Source organism: Anopheles moucheti, chromosome 3 (assembly GCF_943734755.1).
Source record: "Anopheles moucheti chromosome 3, idAnoMoucSN_F20_07, whole genome shotgun sequence".
Classification (NCBI taxonomy): Eukaryota; Metazoa; Arthropoda; class Insecta; order Diptera; family Culicidae; genus Anopheles; species Anopheles moucheti.
In genome coordinates, this window is record NC_069141.1 from 42,756,101 (window position 1) to 42,779,315 (window position 23,215).

At 41.3% G+C, this 23,215-nt stretch overlaps 2 protein-coding genes across 2 annotated transcripts in view; one reads left to right on the forward strand and one right to left on the reverse strand.

Annotated features, from left to right (window-relative positions):
* Nucleotides 1-18,581, reverse strand: part of LOC128305486 (tyrosine-protein phosphatase Lar) — a 201,212-nt gene extending 182,631 nt beyond the window's left edge. Inside the window, exon 1 of the mRNA XM_053042957.1 lies at nucleotides 18,486-18,581. The gene's annotated coding sequence lies outside the window, so the exon portion shown is untranslated. The remainder of the gene's footprint in view (nucleotides 1-18,485) is intronic.
* Nucleotides 18,582-22,107: 3,526 nt separating this feature from the next.
* Nucleotides 22,108-22,583, forward strand: LOC128302705 (sex determination protein fruitless-like). Its single transcript, XM_053039568.1, is given in 2 exon segments — nucleotides 22,108-22,348; nucleotides 22,351-22,583. Coding segments are annotated over 2 exon segments (474 nt in total).
* The last annotated feature ends 632 nt before the right edge of the window (nucleotides 22,584-23,215 follow it).

Sequence of the window (23,215 nt, forward strand, 5' to 3'; positions counted from 1 at the left end):
TCATCGAAATGAGACGAAACTTTTGAGCGGCAAATAATAATTTATCACATGTTAACACACACGACTATTCACGAGCGCACTTGAGCATACTACCACATCCACTCGCGACGAACGGCCCCGGGTCCGGGTGCGGTGGAAAGCGGTAATGCATCTGGGGAATCTACGTACGAAACGAAATTGGGACACGGCAAGTGAACTGACTCGTGATACGAAAATATAAAACGCTCCTTCGCGCCAACGACAATCGTGCCAACTAAAGCAATAGAAATGAATGCGCGTCAGGAGACTGTGTGGCACTTTACCGAGCGACACACGCCTGGCCTGTCCTACGGCAAAACGACACTATCTAACAAACAGTATCAGATGGCCCATTGCAGCAATGGCGGTAGACGCTTGCATATCCGTGGACGGCTTGTGGCTGGCGAAGGACTAGAGCTGCGTCCCAGTGGTCAACAGCGGAACCTTGGAGCGTTAGCGTCAACAGCTCGGCCGGGAATTGGACAAGGTTGCTACAAAACGCGACCATTTGCGACGCTCGACCACACTCGCTCTCTCGCAGCCAGGATCGAAAACAGCTCGCACTGGAACCCATTTAATCCGATAATTACATTAAAATTTTAATTAAAACTTAATTCAATCTCGGCACCGCTCACTCACTTGCTACAGAACATTTCGCTCGTTGGCGTCGTGCGAACCTTCGCAGGAACCATCCTAATGTACTACACACCAATAGCCCTAACTCCCGCGAAAGGGACGTGGCTGGGGAGAAGGCTAACAGTAAGCAGCCCAGCGCCTGTATGCAGCTACAATCAAACACACATATGAGCTTACTCTCCAAGATAAACATGCTCATAAGACTCGCATGAGACAATATTGCAAGAAAATAGATCAACAGTATCTGGAAGCCACGGGAAGGTGTTGGCCGAAGATTGAGTTAATTATAATATTCTTAACTCTCTAATTGAAACTAACTTATAGTCTATTGAGTAATAGTCTTGAAGTTGCATTGTATTTTGGATTAATTTATAACAGTTAGCCGTACTTGATTACGATTTGATAAAATAAATCCGACAGCAACGGAGATAAACTGTACCTCATATACGCTGATTCTCAGACACGAAGAAGACTGAAGAAGTAAAACTTACGAGCAAAGAAGTTACCCGGCTACATGATTTCGGGAATCATCCCAGCCTTTTATAACTGCCTATTATTCCAAGAGCTGCCAAAACGTTCCTGTTAAGAAACCGGCAAATTCAATGCACTTTGGACTAAATTGTTTAATATAACCTTTAACACAGTGATTGTATTGGGGATAACCCTATTTGGGGCGGCGCGGTGGCATGGTATGGTAGTGGCGCCGGTCTTCATACGATCGAACCGGACCAAAATCCCATCAGGATTAATCCCCCGCACGCAGGACTGACTATCTAGGTAAATAACTGTCTAGGTAAATAAAGTCACAGAAAGCCTGAATTGGCAACCTCTTGAGGTTGTTGTGGCAATAAAGAAGAAGAATTTGAAATCAGACTAAAAATAAAATTGTTGAAGTCAATCCAATGAAAAACAGTTTAACAAAACTTGTTGTCATCTTGTATAAATGAGACGAAAAAGACCCAGAAGGTCCAAAACCTCATAAAAAATTTCCAACAACAACAAAATCTTGTTTAAATACAAACGTACACAGTGTACAATATCTACGCAGTTTCGATTTTTATTGTAATAACTCACTTAATAATACCCCTCAATAAAGATAAATAAATGAAAGCATTGAGATCTTCTTTCGACATAATCAATTAACATTTTTAATGTTTTGACTATGCTCAATTGTACATAATGATTGTTACTTACAAATTGCGTTCATGTACGAGTGAAGAAATTAACACTTTCGCAGGACAAGTATACAAACGAACAAATAGAAACTAATGTATCTTCCCAGGAACATAACCTCCAAAATGAAACAACGAAATCCATTTGTACGGTACAACCATTCCGACATTGGCAGAATCAGAACAGGTATGTTTTTCAAGTGACAAATTAAGCAACCTGTCGTACAACTGTAAGCATACGCATATCGACTGAAATCGCTTCATTTGTCCAATCGAATAAATACAGGTAATAATCGGATTCGAAACCTATCGAATATCGCATTGTATCTGTGTTTTTGTTTTGCTCTATATACCGTAGTTGCCAAACTTGGAATGGACACAAAAACAAAGTTATGGTAATTTTCATTTCAATAATCAAAAGTTGACCCACATTCGAGCGGTACACACCGACCTCATAACTCTGTTTCACTCTCGTCACGAACAAACAGCAGGGCACATTCTTCACGTTATCCTATCGGGGCACTTTAAGCTATGGCTACCCGACACAGATGCATATGCAAAAAGGGCACGCAATTAGCTGTGGTGAACCACGCTTATGTGCACTGGCACTACTTAAATGGTACCATGAGTAAATACTGCTACAACCGCTTTTACCATGGCTGATTACACATTCGATCGAATAGTCGATCGATTTGCGGTCAGTCAGACAACATAATGTTGTTTCTGTGGCTAATGGTCGAGCAGGGTAGGGTCGTTACCATGGTTATAGAACTACGCATACTGATAATTGCACGTTACTGCATATTGCAAATGAGATGCATGTTATTTTGAAACACTTTTCTAAAATAAATGAAACGGTAAACTTTATACAAAATACACACAAGTTCCTACTGAAATTTATCCTTGAATATCCTTGTGAGGTTCATTCACAGTTTGTTCAGTTGTTCATGAGGCTATGAAAAATAACAAATTATTGTTTTAGTTTCTAGTGGACTTTATAAATATTTAGAAGAATCGGTATTTCTATCAACATTTAATGAAACATTTGTGGATCAATGCAACAAATGCACATTCTTCACTGCTTTCTATACCGGCTTCGGCAGCAATTCGCGCAAAAAACCTCTTTACAGGTTTAACACATGCAAAAAAGGACTCTAATTACCGATAAAAACACAACACACCGCATACCACGCTAGAAAAGATCGGAAAGGCGCCAAACCGAAATTGGCATTCCATTCTGTCATCATGGTTTAGCAATTACCACTCATAAATTACGAAGTATTTCCTGCTCATAGCCGGCGCTGCCACCAACCAACCCAACCCCATCCACCCCTCGCTAGATGATAACGTGTGGCTAGACGATTTATCTGCGCCACCCATGATTGGACTGCGTACAAATGTCAGTGTCACGGGAATTGTGAACGCAGTGTGATAGTGAAAAGCTGAAGGAAAAAGAAAAGCGGATGCAAAGGATACCGCGAACCACGGCGAGACAAACTGGGCACGAGACGGAAGCAACTAAATGGTGAAAACACCGACACAGAGAGATGATTAATGGGGAAAATATGTTATGCCTTTCCTTCGTCGACCCACGCAAACCACTTCCTGTCCCGCAACACACAGTGCGGCAACCCGCAGCTACGCGCAAACGGCCATTCGGACTGGTTTATCTTTCCCTGATTCCATACCGCAAGACAATCGAGCAGGATAATGAATGAGATGTTTAGCATGAAAATTTCCGCTAATTTCTTGGGATGCTGGAATGAAAGAAAGAATTCTAGCATAATGAGATGCATTTCCAGTTAACCTGCACACGTTTCAAAGAGCAACACGTTTCTGTCGTTGCTTTTTTGTGCCGCTAGTTTTTTAGTCATTATCTGTTATGATTATTATCTCGCCTTGTGTAAACAAATTGCTGAATGATGATATTGTGGTGTAATAATTTCTATTCTCGACAAATGAGGGTGCATTGTTGTTGCAACACTAGATATTTCGCACAAACATACTATTATTTCCTAGTTTTGTTATAATCTATGCTATGTATGCTATATGTTTTAATTATTCGTTTTATCATCAGGAATGCGGTTGCCTTTACATTTATTGTTACATATTTACAAAAAATGTGCATTCATACAAAAAGTTTGCTATACATTAACAAATTCTTCTTCTTTATTTGCAGGAACAACAACCTGATATTTCTGGTTCTCTTTGAATTTATTCACTAGTGGCAGTCGGTCCTGCGTACGAGATATAGATCCGCATGGGATTTTTCCTGGTCGCTTCTCTCATATCACGACCGGCGCCGCAACCAATACATCACTAGGCCGCACCAAAGCAACTTTTGTATTATTTTAAAATTCAAACTATAGCGTTTTGTAAAGGAACGAAAACTTAGATTTTTTTTAAATCCTTCAAAACAAAACAATATTAATTCAAATTTTTGGAGCAACTATTGACTCAAATGCTCGAAAAAGGGTCATTTAAAAATATAAGTGATTTTAGAAGAAAACTACCTTAAATATTGGACTGGATATATAAATACACATATCTTTTTATATTTTTTCTTAACAATCTTAAGCAAGTTAAATTTAATTTAATTCTCAAGCAAGCTAACAGGACCAACAACTAAATGTTGAAAAAGTCCTAATGGGCATTGAGTGCGATTAACAATAAATCATTTATTTTGAGTTCCATTCGCACGGTCAAAACACCAAATTCATAGCAATACTTTGAATACAATACCACACCACAGAAGACTGTAATAACTCTTCGATATATCCTGATCCATTATCACGAAGTTTTGCAGTATCCACCGTAATGTAATGTACCTCTCAACAAGTGAACAAGAAATTGGCATTGAAAGAATAGTTTGTGCAAAATAAATATTTTTTATTTAAATTCCATTATGACGGCAATGCCGTATTTTCAACACCGCTTGTGTTGAGTGAAAATAACAATTTTTTGTCACAAGGCATTTCCTCCTTGCGATTTACCTTATCCCGGGCATGCTCGGTTGTGTTGGTAGTTGGTGTATTTCGATGTTGTTTGTCGTTTGTCTATCGTTGTTGTATGTGATACGTCTGTTGTCCTATTGTTTTGTGTGATGGTGTGATGGATAGAAATAAATATTGTTACAGTATTTTTGCTATAAGAAATAAAACTTCCATGAAATACGCATTACGACATTACTTTGAAAATGGGAAATATACAACAAAATATTTCATCCAAATTTGACTCGCAAACATGTCGATTAATAATGTCTTGAAACTCACGCTAAAATCATGGTTTCCTTTTTCCCCGACCCTAACGCTTGTACAATTCAAGTACCTTTGATTAATATTCAAGATTAAAAATGGAAATAGTTGCACGAAAATAAAACTAGTCACAGTAAACCACTACACACCGATAAGCATTTATGCCTATAAAAGTAATGGCATGGGAAGTTTTATTTGCACTCCAAGTGAAATAGTTGGTGCGAACGAAACATTAACCATGACCGCAAATGACTTGATCGTTTAACATTGTTAAGCAAAGGCGGGTGAAACGGGTGAAACAAACGCCTTAACCCAATCGAATCCGTCAAAACGGTTAAACGGTTCGCTCTTCTTATAAACGCCCAAATTCCAACGCAATTGCCTGTGTGCTTTCCTGTCCAATATCATGCGAAGGATACCAATCACATTCTCGTTAGCATCCAGGCATCCAGGCACACACAGGTTCCAAGAAACAAGTTAGCAATTCTGCTAAACCGTGTCCTGCACTGTAACAGCTTCGAACTGAAACACGAACACACGTACGGAATTAAATACGATTTTCCCTGGCTAACACTTGGCATGATTTTGCACACACGCCCTTTTTTCTCACGACGGCTGTGTACACGTTCTGCATGCGTTCTTTCGGCCAGCATGCTGCTTCGCTTCGGTACACACACACACACAAACAGTGATCCAACGCAAGTGGCATACGATCGGTTTTTAACGCAATATATGCTATTGGCCGAGAGAGTTTTCTCTAACCGAGACTAGTGCCCACTTCCCTTTCCATTCGATTCGTTCTTCAAGCACGTCTTCACTCTAAACGTCCATCAGAATAAGGATATCTGTATTGACCTTTCCCTCGTAAAACAATTCGTCCGCATTCGACGAACGTGTTCAAATTCAGGCGTGTTCGGACGCAAAACATTGCACCATGTGTTAAACTACCATCGTCAAACCTCCTATTGACTTGCCCAAGAACTACCACCACTTCTACATATTTCATTTCGGTTTTCCCAACAGCGACCGCGACCTAACAGAATTGCCCAAAAACCAGCTGCGCCAAAACTGTGCAGTGTAATATCACGAAAAAACTACCAAACCTTATTATCATCGAATCTTTCTCTACAACACGGTTTGGTAGTGTTCGACTCGAACTCTGTCAACCTTACACGGAAAAACGAATTTTCTACATCCACCCTTTTTCGTTTTACTACGTACCACAACTGCCCTTCACATCGCATGGTTTAATCGGGAAATCTGGTAGTAGCCCTTCGCTACCCCTACTACTATGTGCTTCCGTTATGATTCATAATGTTTGCCGGAGTACATCCCAGTGAGTGTACACACCGCACTGTCCGAAGCTATCACCCACACACGAGCGCACAAGACAGCCAACATTGTCAGACGGTTGGAGTGTGCGGTGCGATTAGCTTCTTTCCGGCAGACACGATGGTTGTAAGACGATGTGTAATCGAGTAAAATTGGCTAGCTTTCGCCTGCCTAGCCCCCCAAAAGCTTATCAACATGGGAATTGCTCCTCGTCACACATCTCCCGCGATCCTCCAAAGCGCAGCAGCCTCACTCAACCGAGGCAAATTCGACACGGAAAACAACGACAAAACTACCTTCGTTTACTCGTTTTTCCTTTTCCTAGAGCGTGATGCTTTACAGAAATTCCAGGCACCGTCGGCCAATCCACCCACTTCCGTTGGTTATGGCGTGAGATATGTAGAGCATATATTTATTAGACTCTACCGTAAGAAATATAATTTATGGTTTATATGTGATTACATTTCCTCCAATCCCAACGCCCCATCACGTGTGTGGATTGCATTGCGAAGTGTTAGTAAACGCAAGGATTTTTCCAGGACACGACGACACCGGCAAGACACCCAGAAATGCATCCACCGATTGAAAATGGATTGCATAAGCATTCTTCTTCGTCCAGCATTGTTAGCCGGGGACGGATGGCATTATAAAGATATCCAGAGTTCGCTGCTTCTTCGATTTCAATGATCACGATAAAATGATCAACGTTTTTCATCCACAGGACATAATCACGATAGTTACTCAAACAACAAGCGCACGTTTCCCCCCCCCCCCCCCCCCCTATTTCCCCTATTTCCCATAAACCCTGCTTATCGTATCAGAAACACCAGCAATCTACATCATAACCATGGTCTGTCTTCAGCCCACGTCAAACGCTTACGACATCTGTTTGTTATCCCGTAGGCAATCGTTGTTCATGAATTTATCACGCCTTTCTAATCATTTTCATTCTCAATCATCCCACTTCAAGTGCTTTTCAAAAGCACTTCCGCAACCCATTCGCTTTCCATCCCGTCGGGGATGTGTCAAAACAACCACAGAAAAACATTCCAAAACAAGGACACCCAACAACAACTTATCAACCTTTCCCCCCCAACAAACAATCGGTACCGGTTCCGATGAAACATTGCGGAACACATTCATTGTTGTTACCACGAAGGCTTAGTTTTAGGGTTCTGGTACGGTGTGGTAGGCACACACCAGTAAAGCAATCGACCAGTAAAAGCCCTTAGACCTTGTATTAGCTGGGAGTTGGTCAGTTTAGGTTTTGTTCATTGGTTATTACAGTTGGAACCCTCGCGCAGACCAACACACAAAGGGCCCGAACGTGCAGCATTACATGGTGGTGTTCGAGGTGGACATTCTGAAAGTGATAATCACGCTCGTAGGGCAACACACCTCATATAGACTAAAAGGTGAACAGGGCACCCTTATAATATGGATGAAGCGGGTTTTTATCGAAAGACACCAAAACAATCTCCAAAAACCATCGTCAACACTAACACATGCAGCCAACAGTAATGGGGGGGGGGGGGAGGGGGGAAAGGACAACTCTACATCCCTTTGCGGCGCCCCATCGTTTAGGGTCATTCTTGCCTATTTTTGTCACCTTTTTTCCAGGTGAACAAACTAACTCGGTCGAAACTTTTCATGCTCCTATCAGTGGTTTGCTAGTGCCACACAGTAGCTTCTAAAAAGCAAATAGTTTCTTCCGGATGCCGAGCGGATCGAAATAACTTTTGGTTACGCCGCCCATGTCCGGCAGCAGGGTAGCAATGCTCAAAGTTGTAGAAACTCTCAAACAGAACGATATAGAAACACGCTAGTAGAGCAAGGCAGACATTGTGGCCGTGTATGGACGCAACGAACTATCTTTTAGAAAAAGGTCTGCTCGATTCTAGCCACAATCGTATGTTTTTTTTTCTTTTAAGCCACTACACATTGGAAAGAAGCTCCCAGCGCGCAGATGAAGAAAACCAACCCAAAAATTATGCAATACAACATCACAGAGCCGTCTCGCAAGAAAATTGGCGCACACGATGACACAGACAAAACGGAAACGGTATGAAAAATGGACCAACAACAATAATGTAAACCATCAAGCAAGACACAAAATATTTACCCTCTGGGGCTGGTAGAGACTACAGTTTCACATTTTTCTACCGACTTCTCAGCGGTGATCCACCTTTCATGCACCCTCAAATCCTCGGGCACATCACATCTTAAATCTCTTCCTTCGTCGGATCTTACCGAAACGAACAAACGACCCAACGCCGAACCATGCAACCGACCAAAAATCAACGTCCTGAGAAAGCCATCATCGTCCGGGGGAAGTAGCGTCCCCGGAGATAGAAGTCCACTCACTTTTCGTTGCCCTTGAGCGAGTTCATGTTTCCTCGAAATCCCACTAACGAAAATATAGGCAACCATCCGGCACAGACGAAATGGTATGGAACGAAAAGGAATCTCTATGGTCCAGCCATTTCTGTCATACCGAATGACAGTTGGGCTGTCAGTCAGTCACCGTGCACGGATGGTAGTCCCCGTAGCCAGCGTAAAGAAAGTGAACCGAATACACAGATTTTGAAATGTCCACCAGGACTTTATCCTTCCCGACACACCGCAGCGAGGAAAAACGAGACGCTCTAAATTCAGTTCCACCGTAACCGATGACGCTGTGCAGAACGGTCCAAGCAAACCATGCTGTACGCGCCAGTGTCACAGAAAATATATTTGAAAATTCTCAAATATATCTCTCCTTTTCAACCATCATGGAACTGTGTGTAACACTGTGCACCATTCAAGATTTTTGGAAAGCGTCTCAAGCAACCAGCTTCAACCAAGCCCGTGCTAACCGTCAGAGTAAAATATTTCTTATCTGCATTTGAATAGAACCTGCTGTCTGTTACCAAGTGCCTTCGACACTGCCATTTACATAGCATGAACAGATCAGTGACAACACACCAGAGCAAAAGGAAAAGTTAAAAACTAAGAAAAGTCCTCCAGCCACTGAAAGCTACTTGTTCCGAACATCCCGAACGCAAACAACGTCTCATTTTCGTCGCTTTACCACTACTCGCTACTGGTTGCGATGGTGGTAATAAAATGATTCAATAATGCAAATCTAATATATTTACTCGTTAATACATGCTGCTCATGCCTACGCACGATGAAGCTAGCCGAACTAATGCTCTGCTGCGATAGTCTGCTCAAAAGTTCAGCACAACGCAAACATATTCCTCACTCGGCGTTAGCATTTCTTAGAACCATCACGGACCTTTCCTTACAGTCTATAATATAGATATATTACGCCTGAAGGACACGAGAGGCACTGCGTTAGACATGAAACACCAAAACTAACTTCGGGGCATCGAAGCATCAGTCTGTAATACACTCCCACCTCGTTAGAACGCATTGTTGATAGCGCACTACATTAACTTCAGGGAGTTTACACGTCAACCATAGTTTGCTGTTATTCGTACATCAGCAAAAGGATTTCATGGTAGATTGTAGCGCAATTTATTCACCATACTGCTAAGAAACCGCTGTATTACCTACCATTCACTGCCAGGCGCGTACAAACATTGGTCAACACACCACACTAAATATTTCCACCTACTGGCAAGAAAGCACACCAAGAGGACGCGTGAGTTTGAGTGCAATTTTCTGCGGATTAGCTTTTGATAAATTTGTACCGTCAGTAGCGAACGCGAAGGATGTGAAAACACCATTAGTGGAGTAGAAGGGGATGGGTCCGATATCCGACGTGTCTTCTCTACCGTTTGATAGAAATGCCAAGATTCTCCCATATCGTCGCATGTGCACTAAAGCTGCTTTTCGAAAGCCATTGTTTGATTGCACATAATTCAAGCATAATAACGTAATAAACATCATCAGTGAGCACATTCAAATTTGCCTTTGTCTAAGTGTTCAAAAACCCGCAAAAAATTCTAATCAGCATTCCGATAAGGTCCTCTGCTCTCAACATTATATTATATGTACATTTCAACTATTTAAACAAAACTTATCTTACCTACGAGTCAATTTTGTATAGCAAAGAATTACTAAATGTATACTATTTCTGAAAAATATGAATTTGCAGTAAAATATACGTTAACTATTTAGCAGTAAACAGCATATTGGACTTAAAGTCAAGATTGTTAATCTAGGAGGAAAAGGATATCAGCTTCCTCTCGCGATATGCAAATGCTATAAGTCTGTTTTTTATTATAAAATGCAATGTAATTCGAACCACATAAAGAAAATTAAAAACGAAATAACAAAAAAGGAGAAGAATTATCATGTTTAATTTTCATATAACCTCAGCTCAGCTCATCCTGTTTTTACCTCAGCTTATGGTAATGTACATTACTTTAATAGACATTTCAATGAAATATTTTATATTAGTATATATCACCACAAACACTTTGAAAACCCAATAACTGTTTAATTTTATATTAGACTTGTTTGTTAGAAAAATGATATCTCATTTTAATTTTGAGACTTTGGTAAACTTTGCTTAATTAATTGAGCATGACTTAATTGACTAAGGCAGTATATTACAATATTTATCTATATGCTATTTTTAAAAACATACGATCAATAAATTCAGAGCTAGCTGTCAACTCTAACATCGCTTCAAAGAAATAATGACGAAATATTTTAGTTTGTTTGCTCGAAGCATGTTTTACGAAAAAAATAATGAAAAAGGCTGGTTTATACCGGCATTCAATATTGTGGGATCAACGTACAGTGCCCCTCCAGCGTCAAGAACAAATGACGTTCGTTTAAACAAAAGCGTACAAATAAATAATACGTCAGAAGGACTACACGTCTTGCGCAAACAAGGCCGGTACGCATCGGAATAGGTTCCCCGGGCGGGTAAACTGTCTTTACAATTGTTCACGTCACGTCGTGCTCCAGTGCGAGACTATGTTTCATATGTGCTCTCATTCGTTTTTTTTATGCTCTTCCCCAAACGAGCTGGAATTATTACATTACATATGTTGTCTGCCCATTCGCGTGGCCACAGGGCGCTCGGCGAATTCAACCGTTAAAATGTGATCTGCCCACGAGCTTCCACTTCTTCTGTGGATGAGATGCTGATGATGATGTCGCGACAAGATCAACGGTTTCCACTACATTCTCTCGAACTTCCCGTGCGGGTAAGACAGATGGCAATGTCTTGCAAACGATCTATGCACGAAAAATTCAATATGCCCCGAAAGCCATGGATTGTGATTATTTACTTAAACACATACACCCTCTCGTACGGCCACACGGTCATCTATGCGCGTACTCTCCAATCTTCACGACAGCTTCACCACAGCCGATCCAATTCTCGCAACGTGGATGCGTTCGGCTCCGTCCCTGACTTCATTTCATAACTGTACTCCAACCAGTTGGTGGGAAGCGGGATTCGGTAAGAAGAACGATTTTAGCAGCGCCAAACAGTTTAGACCCTTTAACACTTGCACCCTCACATCCCATCGACCCTGGCTTTACTCACCCACACCCAAAAAGGGACAAACTGGAAAATCCCCTTAAGGCACGGGTAAAAAGCATCACCCAGGGAACCTGGGCTGGAAATGCCATCCGTCTTACGGCACCGAAACCCGCAAACGGTTATGGTTTTCCATCCGTCGATTTTCTACGGCATTCACTCTGGATCCGAGCGTACGAGTAGATAGATGGGAGGGAAAAATAAGAAAAACGGCGCTATAAAACCGTATTTCACACCATAAAGAGGCGAGCGATAAAAATGTATGATTGAAAACGAAAAGAAAAGATCCCCAAAGCTAAACCATGGTGGCAACCCATTTGACACACCCGACTGTAGAACAACGCTGCACACAATACCAATAAGTTTTGTTGCACTAACACTTATCATTTATTTTTCCTTCACGCACTATTACTCCATTTCCACAGTGAATTTTTGTCAAATATGTATACACATTCGATATTCACTAGAAGTCATTAATAGAACTACTCTAATATCATTGGTTTAGGTGCAGAATAACAGTTATAAAATTTTGAAAGTAAAAATATATATCGCTAAACAAAATACTTTTACCTACGCTTGAATGAAAACCTGACCCGCTCTTCCTGGAAGGTGCGATTAGTTCAAAATCTACCCTAAAAGGATACCAGCATTGTTTATTCTTTCCAACATTTCCCTCAAACTCTTGCGAAATCAGTACATTCGATATTGTCGATAAGGTTTATGCTTACCTTTAGAACACAATGCTTTTAAAACATTCTACCTAGATCGGTAAGCATCACCGTGCCACGAGGGAGGTGTATAAATGCTCTCAAAATGATCTGTTGCTACGTAAATTCGTAGCAACGGTTGGTTGAAACACAAACATAAAAACCCCCTTTTCACTGGGGTTTACTCAGAAACTACAGCATTACTCGTAGTCTTATTAGCCCTTTACCCTGCTCTTCATTGTATAACGTATGCCAGACAAGCAAACCGTTCCTTAAAGAGAAGAAAGAATTTATAAATGCTTTCGCAGCGCATTTTGTATGTATTATCAACCATTATGCTCGACAATCGAACACATACTTATTTAAACAGCGCTACGGCCTGTCTTGTCCTGCTGTGGTCCTCTAAACTGCTCACAGTCGAGTGCAGTCGTCAGCAGCTCCAATATCTTGGAATTTCCATCGGTCGCATCAACACCATCATTCCGTATTTTTTGGATCCATCACGTCTCTTCTGTCAATATAGACGACTTGAAAGAACTTTGCAGGCTTGGTCGTCCGGTGCCAAACTAATGACATGACTAACCCACGGGAGTTTAGCCTGGCGGGTCTAATTCTCTGTACAATAGTGAGTTCATCGTACAGTTCGTAGAGCTGGTCATTATAGCGACTCTTCTATTGTTCTCCCAAGCAACTCTTTCTTCTTCTTTAGTGGCACAACATCCTCTAGAAGTCCAGGCCAACCATTTTTGGGTTTCGTTAACCTTCATTTATCCTCAGCTGGATGGTCAGTCCTGCGTACGTTGGGTTGGTCCAGTCGTTCACACCAAAGGCATAAAATCCTTATGACGCGACAAAGATGGTTACGTCGGTTCCGGATAATTTTCACGTCTTAAAGGCATATGTGAGTAACGGAACTATGCATGTTCCGGTAGTTGTTTTAAGTCCTCAGACTGTAGAAAGACCGGTGAGCAAAGCAGCACACTAGCGCCTATCTCAACATTTATCTTGGTTTCGGTGCTGACCTTAACCTCCAGATAGTTGAATTGTCGTATTACTTCATAGGTAGTATCATACTACCAAAACTTTGGATTTTGTTCAGTTATTGTCCATTCCGAGGTTTTATGTCGTCTGCTCAATCCTCTGATATTCCTCTGATCCGTTACGCAGGAAGAGAAATTGTAGCATATCTGCTAAACATCTAGATGTATTACAATATTGTTTAAAGCAAAACCTATATTTATATAATAATTAATAATAGAAGAAGAAAAAGAAGAAGAAAAGAATAATTTTATTCTTTAGATGTTTATAGATGTTCTCTAATTAATTAAATTATTCTCCTAAATGGGTAAGGAGGAGCACACATGCTATACAGTCTCTATTTCAAACATTTATTTTTCAAACAGAACAATTAAGACCATATTGCAATTTCAATAATCATTGTAGCAATTGATCGCACCGCGACCGATCAGTACGTACGACACAAGCGCCACATTTTAAGCAAGCACCGCAACAACAGGTGACACTTTTTATGCGAGTGTCGCAGAAAATAATAATTGAGAAATCATAACTATTTTTTTTTGGTTAGAATTGTAACATGAATCCATTATTCGATCGAAATCAAGAACAAACAGGAAATGTAATTATAAACATCTTCGACTATAACAAGCAGGAGAACAAACTTATTGTAACAACGACAATTAACCGGAAGAAGAATAACAGAAGAAGCAGTTAAAAGCTTAATATAAATAAAACTACGCATTCACGTCTGAGCGGTAACACGGAATAGAAATAGTTTGGACCATCAGGCTGGATCTTATACAACTCAATCCTAACGCCTTTTCGTTTCAAGACCTTCGATTGTCCCCCTATCAAAGGTAAGGGCTCAATGTGTCCAATGGCTCTATTATCAGTTTATCCAGGGTCCAGGTTTCTAACGATCACCCGAATAATCCACGCAACATAGAGATTTTGTATTGGTGTTGTTAAAATCTCGCACCCGGAAAGTATCCTATTGGCAAAGTGATACTATTTTTCATCAAATATAACTCTAGCATCATGTTGCTACCCCCCCATTTATGGGTTTTGGGTGACATGGGATCGCAGTTTGTGTTTTCCTTTCCGGTTTTGGGGAACCGGAGGGGAAGGGCCTTCCCAGTTTGTGTTTTGCGGCGTAGGATGAACATGCAATAATCAGCGACAAAATTGCGAAAATATGGCACAAATCTTTACAAAGTGTTAGTAAATTTGTGTAAAACACCAAAGAGAATCAACTCCTTTCTTATTACAATTCATTTTTGCAGTTTTACATCATTTTTGTGTCAATTTCCGAAGTAAAACGTAACGCCGCCTTCACCGGGTACTCCGTCAACACAACACTGAAGTCAACAATCACCGTGTAAATAGTGCTTTTTGTGCCTTTAAACAAAATGATAATTAAATGTGAGTTGAAAGAGTTATTAATAAACAGTGAATACATCATATATTCATTATTGGTATGATTGTAATAACCGCCTAGGTCTGTCGCCGTATCAAGAAAAATACGTAGCCCAAGGTATACACACGAAGTTCCCGAAGTTCTAACCTTCGAATCGCGGATGACCCTCTCTAGCGCTGAAGGGGAATATGTTATATTAAGCTATGGAGGTAAAACATGACCTCTTCATACTCAACAGCATAATTGATCCATTGCTCTAGTACATTACAAACCTCTACCAGAAAATAAAACAACCGGCGGACACAGCTTTCCAATTTAATCCGCCCGAACGAACGAATACCAAGTTGCGTGAAAATATTCACCGGAAATGAACTGCTCACTTCAAAATGTACATCTTGTCCACTTTCTTCGGAACGGAATTTCTTTCCGCGACACGTTACAAAGCAATTCAAGTGGAACCGCGTTGCAAAACCGTAATTCAAAATTCCATCCACGCGGTACCACTCCGTACCAGAGCGTACCGTGTCGAAAGGAACGATGATCGAATTGTAAGTACTAATTTGTTGAATTAGAATTCACATCCATTTAATTGAAATTTTCATTCTTTTCCTACGGGCTTCGCCATCTTTGCTGACTTGTTCGATAGTCGATGGCATGGTGCAAACATTATTAAATAAAATTAGTATTGCACCGGTAATCCAACCACCAGTGCCGTGTGTCTGCTGTTCGTGCCGCTGCTGTCAGTAATCGTGTCGGACAATCGCTCGGAACAAGAAAAACGCCTTCACTTGACGTGAGAAGATTCCAACCAAAGAGAAAAAAATATATTCAATCGGAACGTGTAGTAACACAAGCCGCGAAGCACAAAAAAAAGACCGACGTCGGGTGAGTTTTCCGTTGCTTTGCTCCTGTTTTGCCACCCCACAAACTCTCAGACACGTGACAAAGTTCATACGGCCGCACTTCCTTCCGATGGCGAATTTCCCACAATGAGTGGATTGTGTGCTTTTCCGACCCTGCTGCTGTACACACTTTAGCAACTCCACTGTCTCTCATGTTGTGACCATTCTACCGATAAGCAGGGGTTTTCAGATCGAGCATCTTGATACTGGGTGGTTCGTTCCGCCCGCTGTTTTCTGTTCGAACACCAAGTTCACCGCACAGGAAAAAGGGATAACGCAATGAAGCTTTCGTTCGATTCGAAAATCCCGATCCTCGCAACGGTTCTCACAGTGGCAACACACACCATAAAAAAAGGCACACAACCGCTTTCCCCTATTCGAGTTTAGGGTACCAAAAATCAACCATAAAAATGCGGTTTTTATATTCAGATCAGTTTTACCCTGTCCCTTTTCCACGCGCTGGTTCGACCCAACCACCTCCACCACCAGCTTACCACTGACCAGCGAAATGCTCACAATTATTCGTACCCTGCAGGAAGACGCGCACCAACTCTTCGGCCCCTATGTCTCTCTCTTATTTTCGCTCTCTTGGCAAAACGCAACGACGAAAGCAGCGTAAAGAAATCAACCATTCAAACGAGGATTTTTCGCGACCCAACGCCGTAACCAACTCCGGTGGTTAGCTTGCGAAATTGGAACCCCCGAACCCCCGAAAAGACTGTCGTAATAACGAGCTCACGGAAAACTCGCTGCGTCGTACCCCGACCGATCCAGCCATTTTGCAAAGAATGCCGAAAAAGGATAAGAAGATGGGAAAAATTATGTACTCTTCGCAGTCAGAAGGCTCGAAAGGAAGGAAAATAATGAGCAAACGAAAGAACCGACGAGGAAATGCTGCCACTCGCACCCATGTTTGATGTGCGAGCGAACAGAACGGATGGAACAGCTTTGCATAAACGTAAAGTTAGCTTTTTACAGCCACAGGAAGCAACAAAAAAAATGCCAACACTACGTAGCTTAGAAATGGAAGGCAAAATACTCAGTTAATGGAGGATATTGGATTCGCTTGCCACCGTTCAATGGATGGAGCATGCTTAACGCGGCAAAACCTTCCGTTATTTCGATGTTCAAAGGAATGCAGTCAACGAAGGAAAACTGTCAAGAATATGACAATCCAGCACTGCGAGTTTCGCTAATGACTGTCCGATTTTTCAATTCGATGCAAAATATTTAGCCTCAGCCATTGCTGTTAATGTCGGGCAGTCTGATTTGGCTCCGAAAATAATTACAATCACCTTGGAATATGAAGCAAACATATTCCGATACATGGAACCAGAATGCTAACAGCGAATAAAACACAGTAGTTAATAATTCATATAATGAACAAATAATTTCTCATTTATTACCCGTAGAGATCTTTATCTTGATGAAGTACATGATGCAGTGCGTGTCATATCATGGTTTAATACCAGTTGATTCGGAATTTAACTTCCACGATCAACTTTTAGAACGAATAAATATTGTATCAGTGATATAGTTACGCGAATGATAAGCTATTTTAACGAACTACGGTTGATTTCCGTATGCTGATTGATTGAACTTAGAATGGGTTTAAAACAGTTCTTATGATGATTCTGCATGTTCCATTGTTGATATTTAATTGTGTTCTTTTTTACAATGGAATGAATTTAATTGTGTTGTAAAGCCTTAATACACCCAGATCCAGGTCTGTTAATCTTATGGCAATGTTGTTTTGTATTTTGGCAATCATTATCGTTTATGACGGATTACATAAAACAAAGATTTAAGTGCATCTATAAGTTATTATATACCCCTGGATATAAATGATAAAAGAGTCAGTTTTCACAATACTTTTAAGTACAGTATCTTTCGGTACGATTGTCGCTGTGATTGGTCGATTTGCATTCATGTTTATACGTCTCAGTATATAGGGGCTATCAATATGTTTGATGTTTGTAGAGCTATGTTTTACGTACAGGCCAATGTTGCTTCATGTGTGTTATATTCCCGTACATCATGTGTGCCGAGTGTTAGCTTAGTAACGTATGGATCTGTGGATGTGAATATTTTTCCGTAAGGTTCCGCATGCCAGAGCTAACCATGGTCATGCAAGATCAGCGGGAACATATATATTTTTTTTAATTTGTCCTGTATACCTCATATCGCAAATTTAAATACATTTACAATAAGAAATGTTTGCAGCATTTACCAAAAAGAAACTATATGGATTTACAAACTTTAAATTTGTACCAGTCAAACTGATATCTAAAACATAAGATTTAATTGCATAAAAAGATGAACATTCTCTTTACACCCTACAAAAAACTCGTGCCACAACCGGTACACGGATCATAAACAATAATTGCATCAAGGCCGTTCATTGAACGCCAAGAAATGTCAAACAGAACATAGGGTTTTTTTATCGGGAAGATTTGTATCACAATTTCCATTGCATCTTTGTATATGCAGTCGATATGTTTTAGTAGGGAAGTTGTATTTAGCTTACCGTTTGATGATTTTGTTCAACCAATATTAATGTCTCTCTCATTCATACTTGTGATTACACGCGCTCGTACCAGTTTTAATCGTTCCTCGAGATACAGCTGTATCGAGTCAGCATAACCATTTCCATGTTTTTATGCTGCTGTTGAGCGTGTATTATTGGACCGTCTTGGACACACGCGTACCACTACCTCTGACACTTCAACCACAAAGTAACACTAACGAGACGGTAAAAAGAAAATCGGTGCATAAGCAGCATACCACTACACACACGCAGCAGGACCCATTGGCTCAGACGCCTGTACGCATAAATTCGCCCACGCACAATTATAAACATTCACAACATTCAATCGCCCAACGTTATTATGCACTATGCTCCAGCAAGCATCATCACTGTCGAACCGTACCCCAAAACGATAACATCGATTTTCTCATTTCGCAAACCGGATACACCGTACGGCATCATCCGGCGTCGGAAAGATTTCGTGCGGGAGGATGAGAAAAATCAATACTCTTACTCCGTACACAAATTTGTGTACACTTCTCATCACCAACGCGAATGACGGCCACACAACATTATACACTTTTCCTCACAACATGATGCTTCCGATAGGGATATTTCGCTTCACGCTTGCTTTGCGAACTGCTCCTCTATTGCAATAGCTTCTCCTGTTGGTAATGTACTGTAAACACTATGATTTTTACACCAAATGCGATCGCAAGCACTATTTTTAAAGAAATCTGCAGCAGCAATTTACAATAAACATTTTTTTCACTACAACAACAAAGTAGTGATGGTCGGGAATGGAACGGAGCACTGATACCGGTCAGTCCGGATTGGGTTCGATCCGTTCTTGCCCAAGCAGCAGAAGGTTCGACCCGAAATATACAATTTCTGAACAATTTTTTATTGTTTTCAATACTGATTTTATTGTATGCGTCAGCTTTAAAGTTCAATTTTCGCTTCATTTGATATTTTTTCTAGATTGCTTCCAGACGATTTCAAGCACAGATTCAAAGGTGCTAGCATTATTATTTTTCTTCGCGCTGACATAAGGCATGCCCATCACTACACTGCTTCAAACGTCTGGTTGCTTGAATAATATTCACTGCAATTTTATTTTCTTGCGCAAGCATGCGCGTTGTTTGAAAAGGCAGTTTCAGCAGGCAAGCAAAGGAATTTGAGCGCGTTTCTAAAAACTCAAATACCAATGCGTTCATAGCGCTATTATGCGAAACCGAATACAATTAAACAGTGGAAATTGTTTATTGCTGATTTATCAAGTCGATAATATCATTTAACCATTTCCTTGACCAAGTGTTTCTTGTATCAAGTTTATGATTGTTGACTTTATTTTCATTTGGCTAATATATAAAAATAATTATAATTTACAATCAAATCAATACAGACAATGTCGCATTCTCTGTGATTTACAGTTTCGCTGCTTTCATAGATAATGCTCTATGTAAACTACATACTATTAAATCATCATCGCCCCGGGGCCTTATCGTTGGCACTGGCGGTTTAGAACTGTGCTTATCAACATTCACCTAGCACCCGCTGCTGCGCTACCAACCATACAAATCAATGTCAATCTAGGCTACGCAAAAACTAATCACACCGTGTAGCAGCAAAGTACCACTGAAACGTGTCATGCTTTCGACACTCCTTTCAGACTGGCACCCCGGCATGGTGTGCATAAAAAAGTCATGATGCTCGCGGCGGTCGAGTGCCATCGACCGTTGCTCACCGCCACGGCACTATTCGCAGCGGTGAATCTCATGAGGAATCCAGCAGCGTCATGGGACTATATTTGATGATCAAGCGTTCCTCATTGGTTTTATTTCTCTTGGAGGGCCATTTTTTGCTCCCGCTTCTGCAGCCAGTGACTGCAATCCTTTAGCCTCTTCGGTTCCGATTTCTCAACCTATCCTGGTGCGGCCAACACCATGCGGATAGCCCGTTCGACCACAATTCAACCGACGTTGGTTAGGTTTTTGCTTCGTGGTGGTCTGCAAAAGATGGCGTCAGACAACGGAACAGATCCCACCACATTGTCGGTGTCCTCGCCGAGAGCACAAATGATAATGAGAAAGTTGAGAACTTAATCAGCAATGAAGGAAGCATCGCCAACCAAGACGACGGTAGCTGTCGATGAAGGACCGTTGGGTTCCAGTCACCGCTCCGAAACTGAATGTCGACCATCACCAACAGGCCAGGCCAGTGACGAAGATGAAGCACCATTTGCTAACAAGTGGCTGGCATAACCAGTGTCCATTTCCTGTCGAGTTGCTCAAACTGAACATTCCATGGCGAGAGTGTCACGCTTCTTTAACCTTACGCCAGCAAACGGTATGCCGATGACAAGGTTTTCGTCTTGGAAGTGTGATTTTATGTTACGAAGCGTCCTAGACAGTGAGTAGCTTAAATTTTACATCGATTAAGAAATTAAGATTTTTTATTTTACATTAAGAAACTTTTCAAACAGGTTTTTTAAAGTTCCGTTTATTTGATTAACTTGAGTGACTATTGATTTATGTAAAAAACAAAATTCCAATATATTCTTTGAAATTCTAATCTAATTTCACTCAATTCTGACTGTAATATTCCATGACTTTTGCTGTTTGTAATTTATGTAGGTCATACAACTTCATGCCATGATTATGGTGAATTATTTGTACAATTTTCGACTGCTTCTTGAGCGCTACTAATTGAACGAACACAAATGCAATGTAATCGAGTGCCATCGAACAAAACCATCTGTATGGAACGTCAGAGGACAGCGGTAACGAACACAACAGCCAATACTCATTTATCAAAACCCCAAAACGGTGCATCATTTATCTTACCCGTTTCCAATACTATCTGCCAAACGTGCTCTTTGAAAGAAGCGTTTCTTGGATGTACGAACGATTGTTCTACTTTCAGCCCTTTCTTTTTGCAGCCGGGACATGACACCGTTCCAATTCTTATTGAAAGTCGCAACTAAGAGCAAGGGCACTGAACAGAAAACCTGTGTAATCGAGCGATAGGAGAGAAAACAGCAACAATAACTACCACAAAATCATGTACCAGCATCACACCGACAACAGCTTAGGGCTTTTAGTGGGGTTCACTTTTTATTTTGTTCTGGCGTATGCCGCTTTCCATTCGCTTTCTAGTACTTAGGGAACCATTGTGACCGGCGTTTTGACTTGATTGCTATCATCGTACCAGAGCTAATGATTTGAAAAAGGAATACTGTGCACTGTGTCGATATTTATCTGTTGTTAAGACGAAAAACCATCAAGTTGACTTCGTGTCACTTCTACTAATCATTTGATCGGATGAGCACACAAAAAATTGAATATTAGTCCCGAGCCAATCATCCGCGGGCCTGCCATCAGAGGTTAAACAGACCCAAGTGTTAAGCAAGTCAAAGAATTGTGTTTGTAAAGCCTCCCTTACTGCTTGCCCGTATTCCGTTACGTTCATTACATCAATTTTAGTTTACTCCAGCAGAAGAAGTAGCAAAACGGTTTTGTTTTCTCATACTGAAGGGTCCTGCGTGTTGGTTAGAACTAGATGGTTAGGTGACGAAACATCGAGATGACAAGGTGACGGGACTAAAGGTGTCCAGGTCCATATGCGCTGGAACTATCAGCAGTTTCATTTGTCTACCGCGCACACCACACTGCTGCAAGATGAGAAACTGTGCGACGTCACCCTAGTCTGTGACAAAGGAAACGTTGAAGCACTCCAAGTCATTCTGTCCGCTTGCAGTTCGTACTTCGAACAGGTATTTGTCGAAAAGAAACATCCACATCCGATCATCTCAATGAGGGATGTGGAGGTGAACGAAATGTGCACCCTCTTTCATTTTATGTACAGGGAGAGGTCAACGTTAGTCAGCGCAATTTGCATAACTTTATCCAAACGGTACTAGGACTGACCAGAAGTCCCGAGGACTATCAGCGCCTGGAGCGGATCTGTTTCTCGCGATATGAGCGCGACGCCAAGACACTACCAAACGTGTTCAACAACAATACCTGCATGATCACCAGTAAAAACAACCCCTTTCGTCTTGGGCTGCAACTTAACGAACACGTCAAGATTGAGTGACTCCACGAGCGACAGCACCAGAAGCAACACCAGCAGCGGCATCAGCCACATCAGCAATTTGGTACCGTGGTACAGCACCAGCAATCCTCTCGGAGTGGGAACATTGATCTAATGAAGTTCGCTCTGGTGTACGATCGCGATTATTTGCCCGCGGAGGATCGCAAAATAAATGCGGTACAGAATAAGAAGAAACGTCAAATGTCCTACACCAATGACAACTATTCGCTGTCGACGGTCACAGGCATTCTCTCAGTACCGGTGCATCCGCTGAATAGCGCTGAGATAATAAATCTGAATACGGGCGATATTAACAACATCCTACAGACCGGTGACATGGCGTCGCTCGACGTGATCGGTGATAGTGATGCACATCTGTCAAATTCGGATCCTTCAGAGAAAATCAATAGGCCAGGAGGAAGTGAAAGCGGCAATCTGTACGAACCTCACTTGTCACGGCATGCCAGTAGCATCCTATCATCCAATATTGTCTAGTCGCTCGCTAGTAGCAACCTTCTGCAAAATCGGATACACGTGAGGCAAGAATTTTACCAATAAATGGTACCATTTCAATTCGCATACGCCCGTAGACTCTCTTTGCCCATACTGTCCGGCGTTCTACAATTGCATCGATG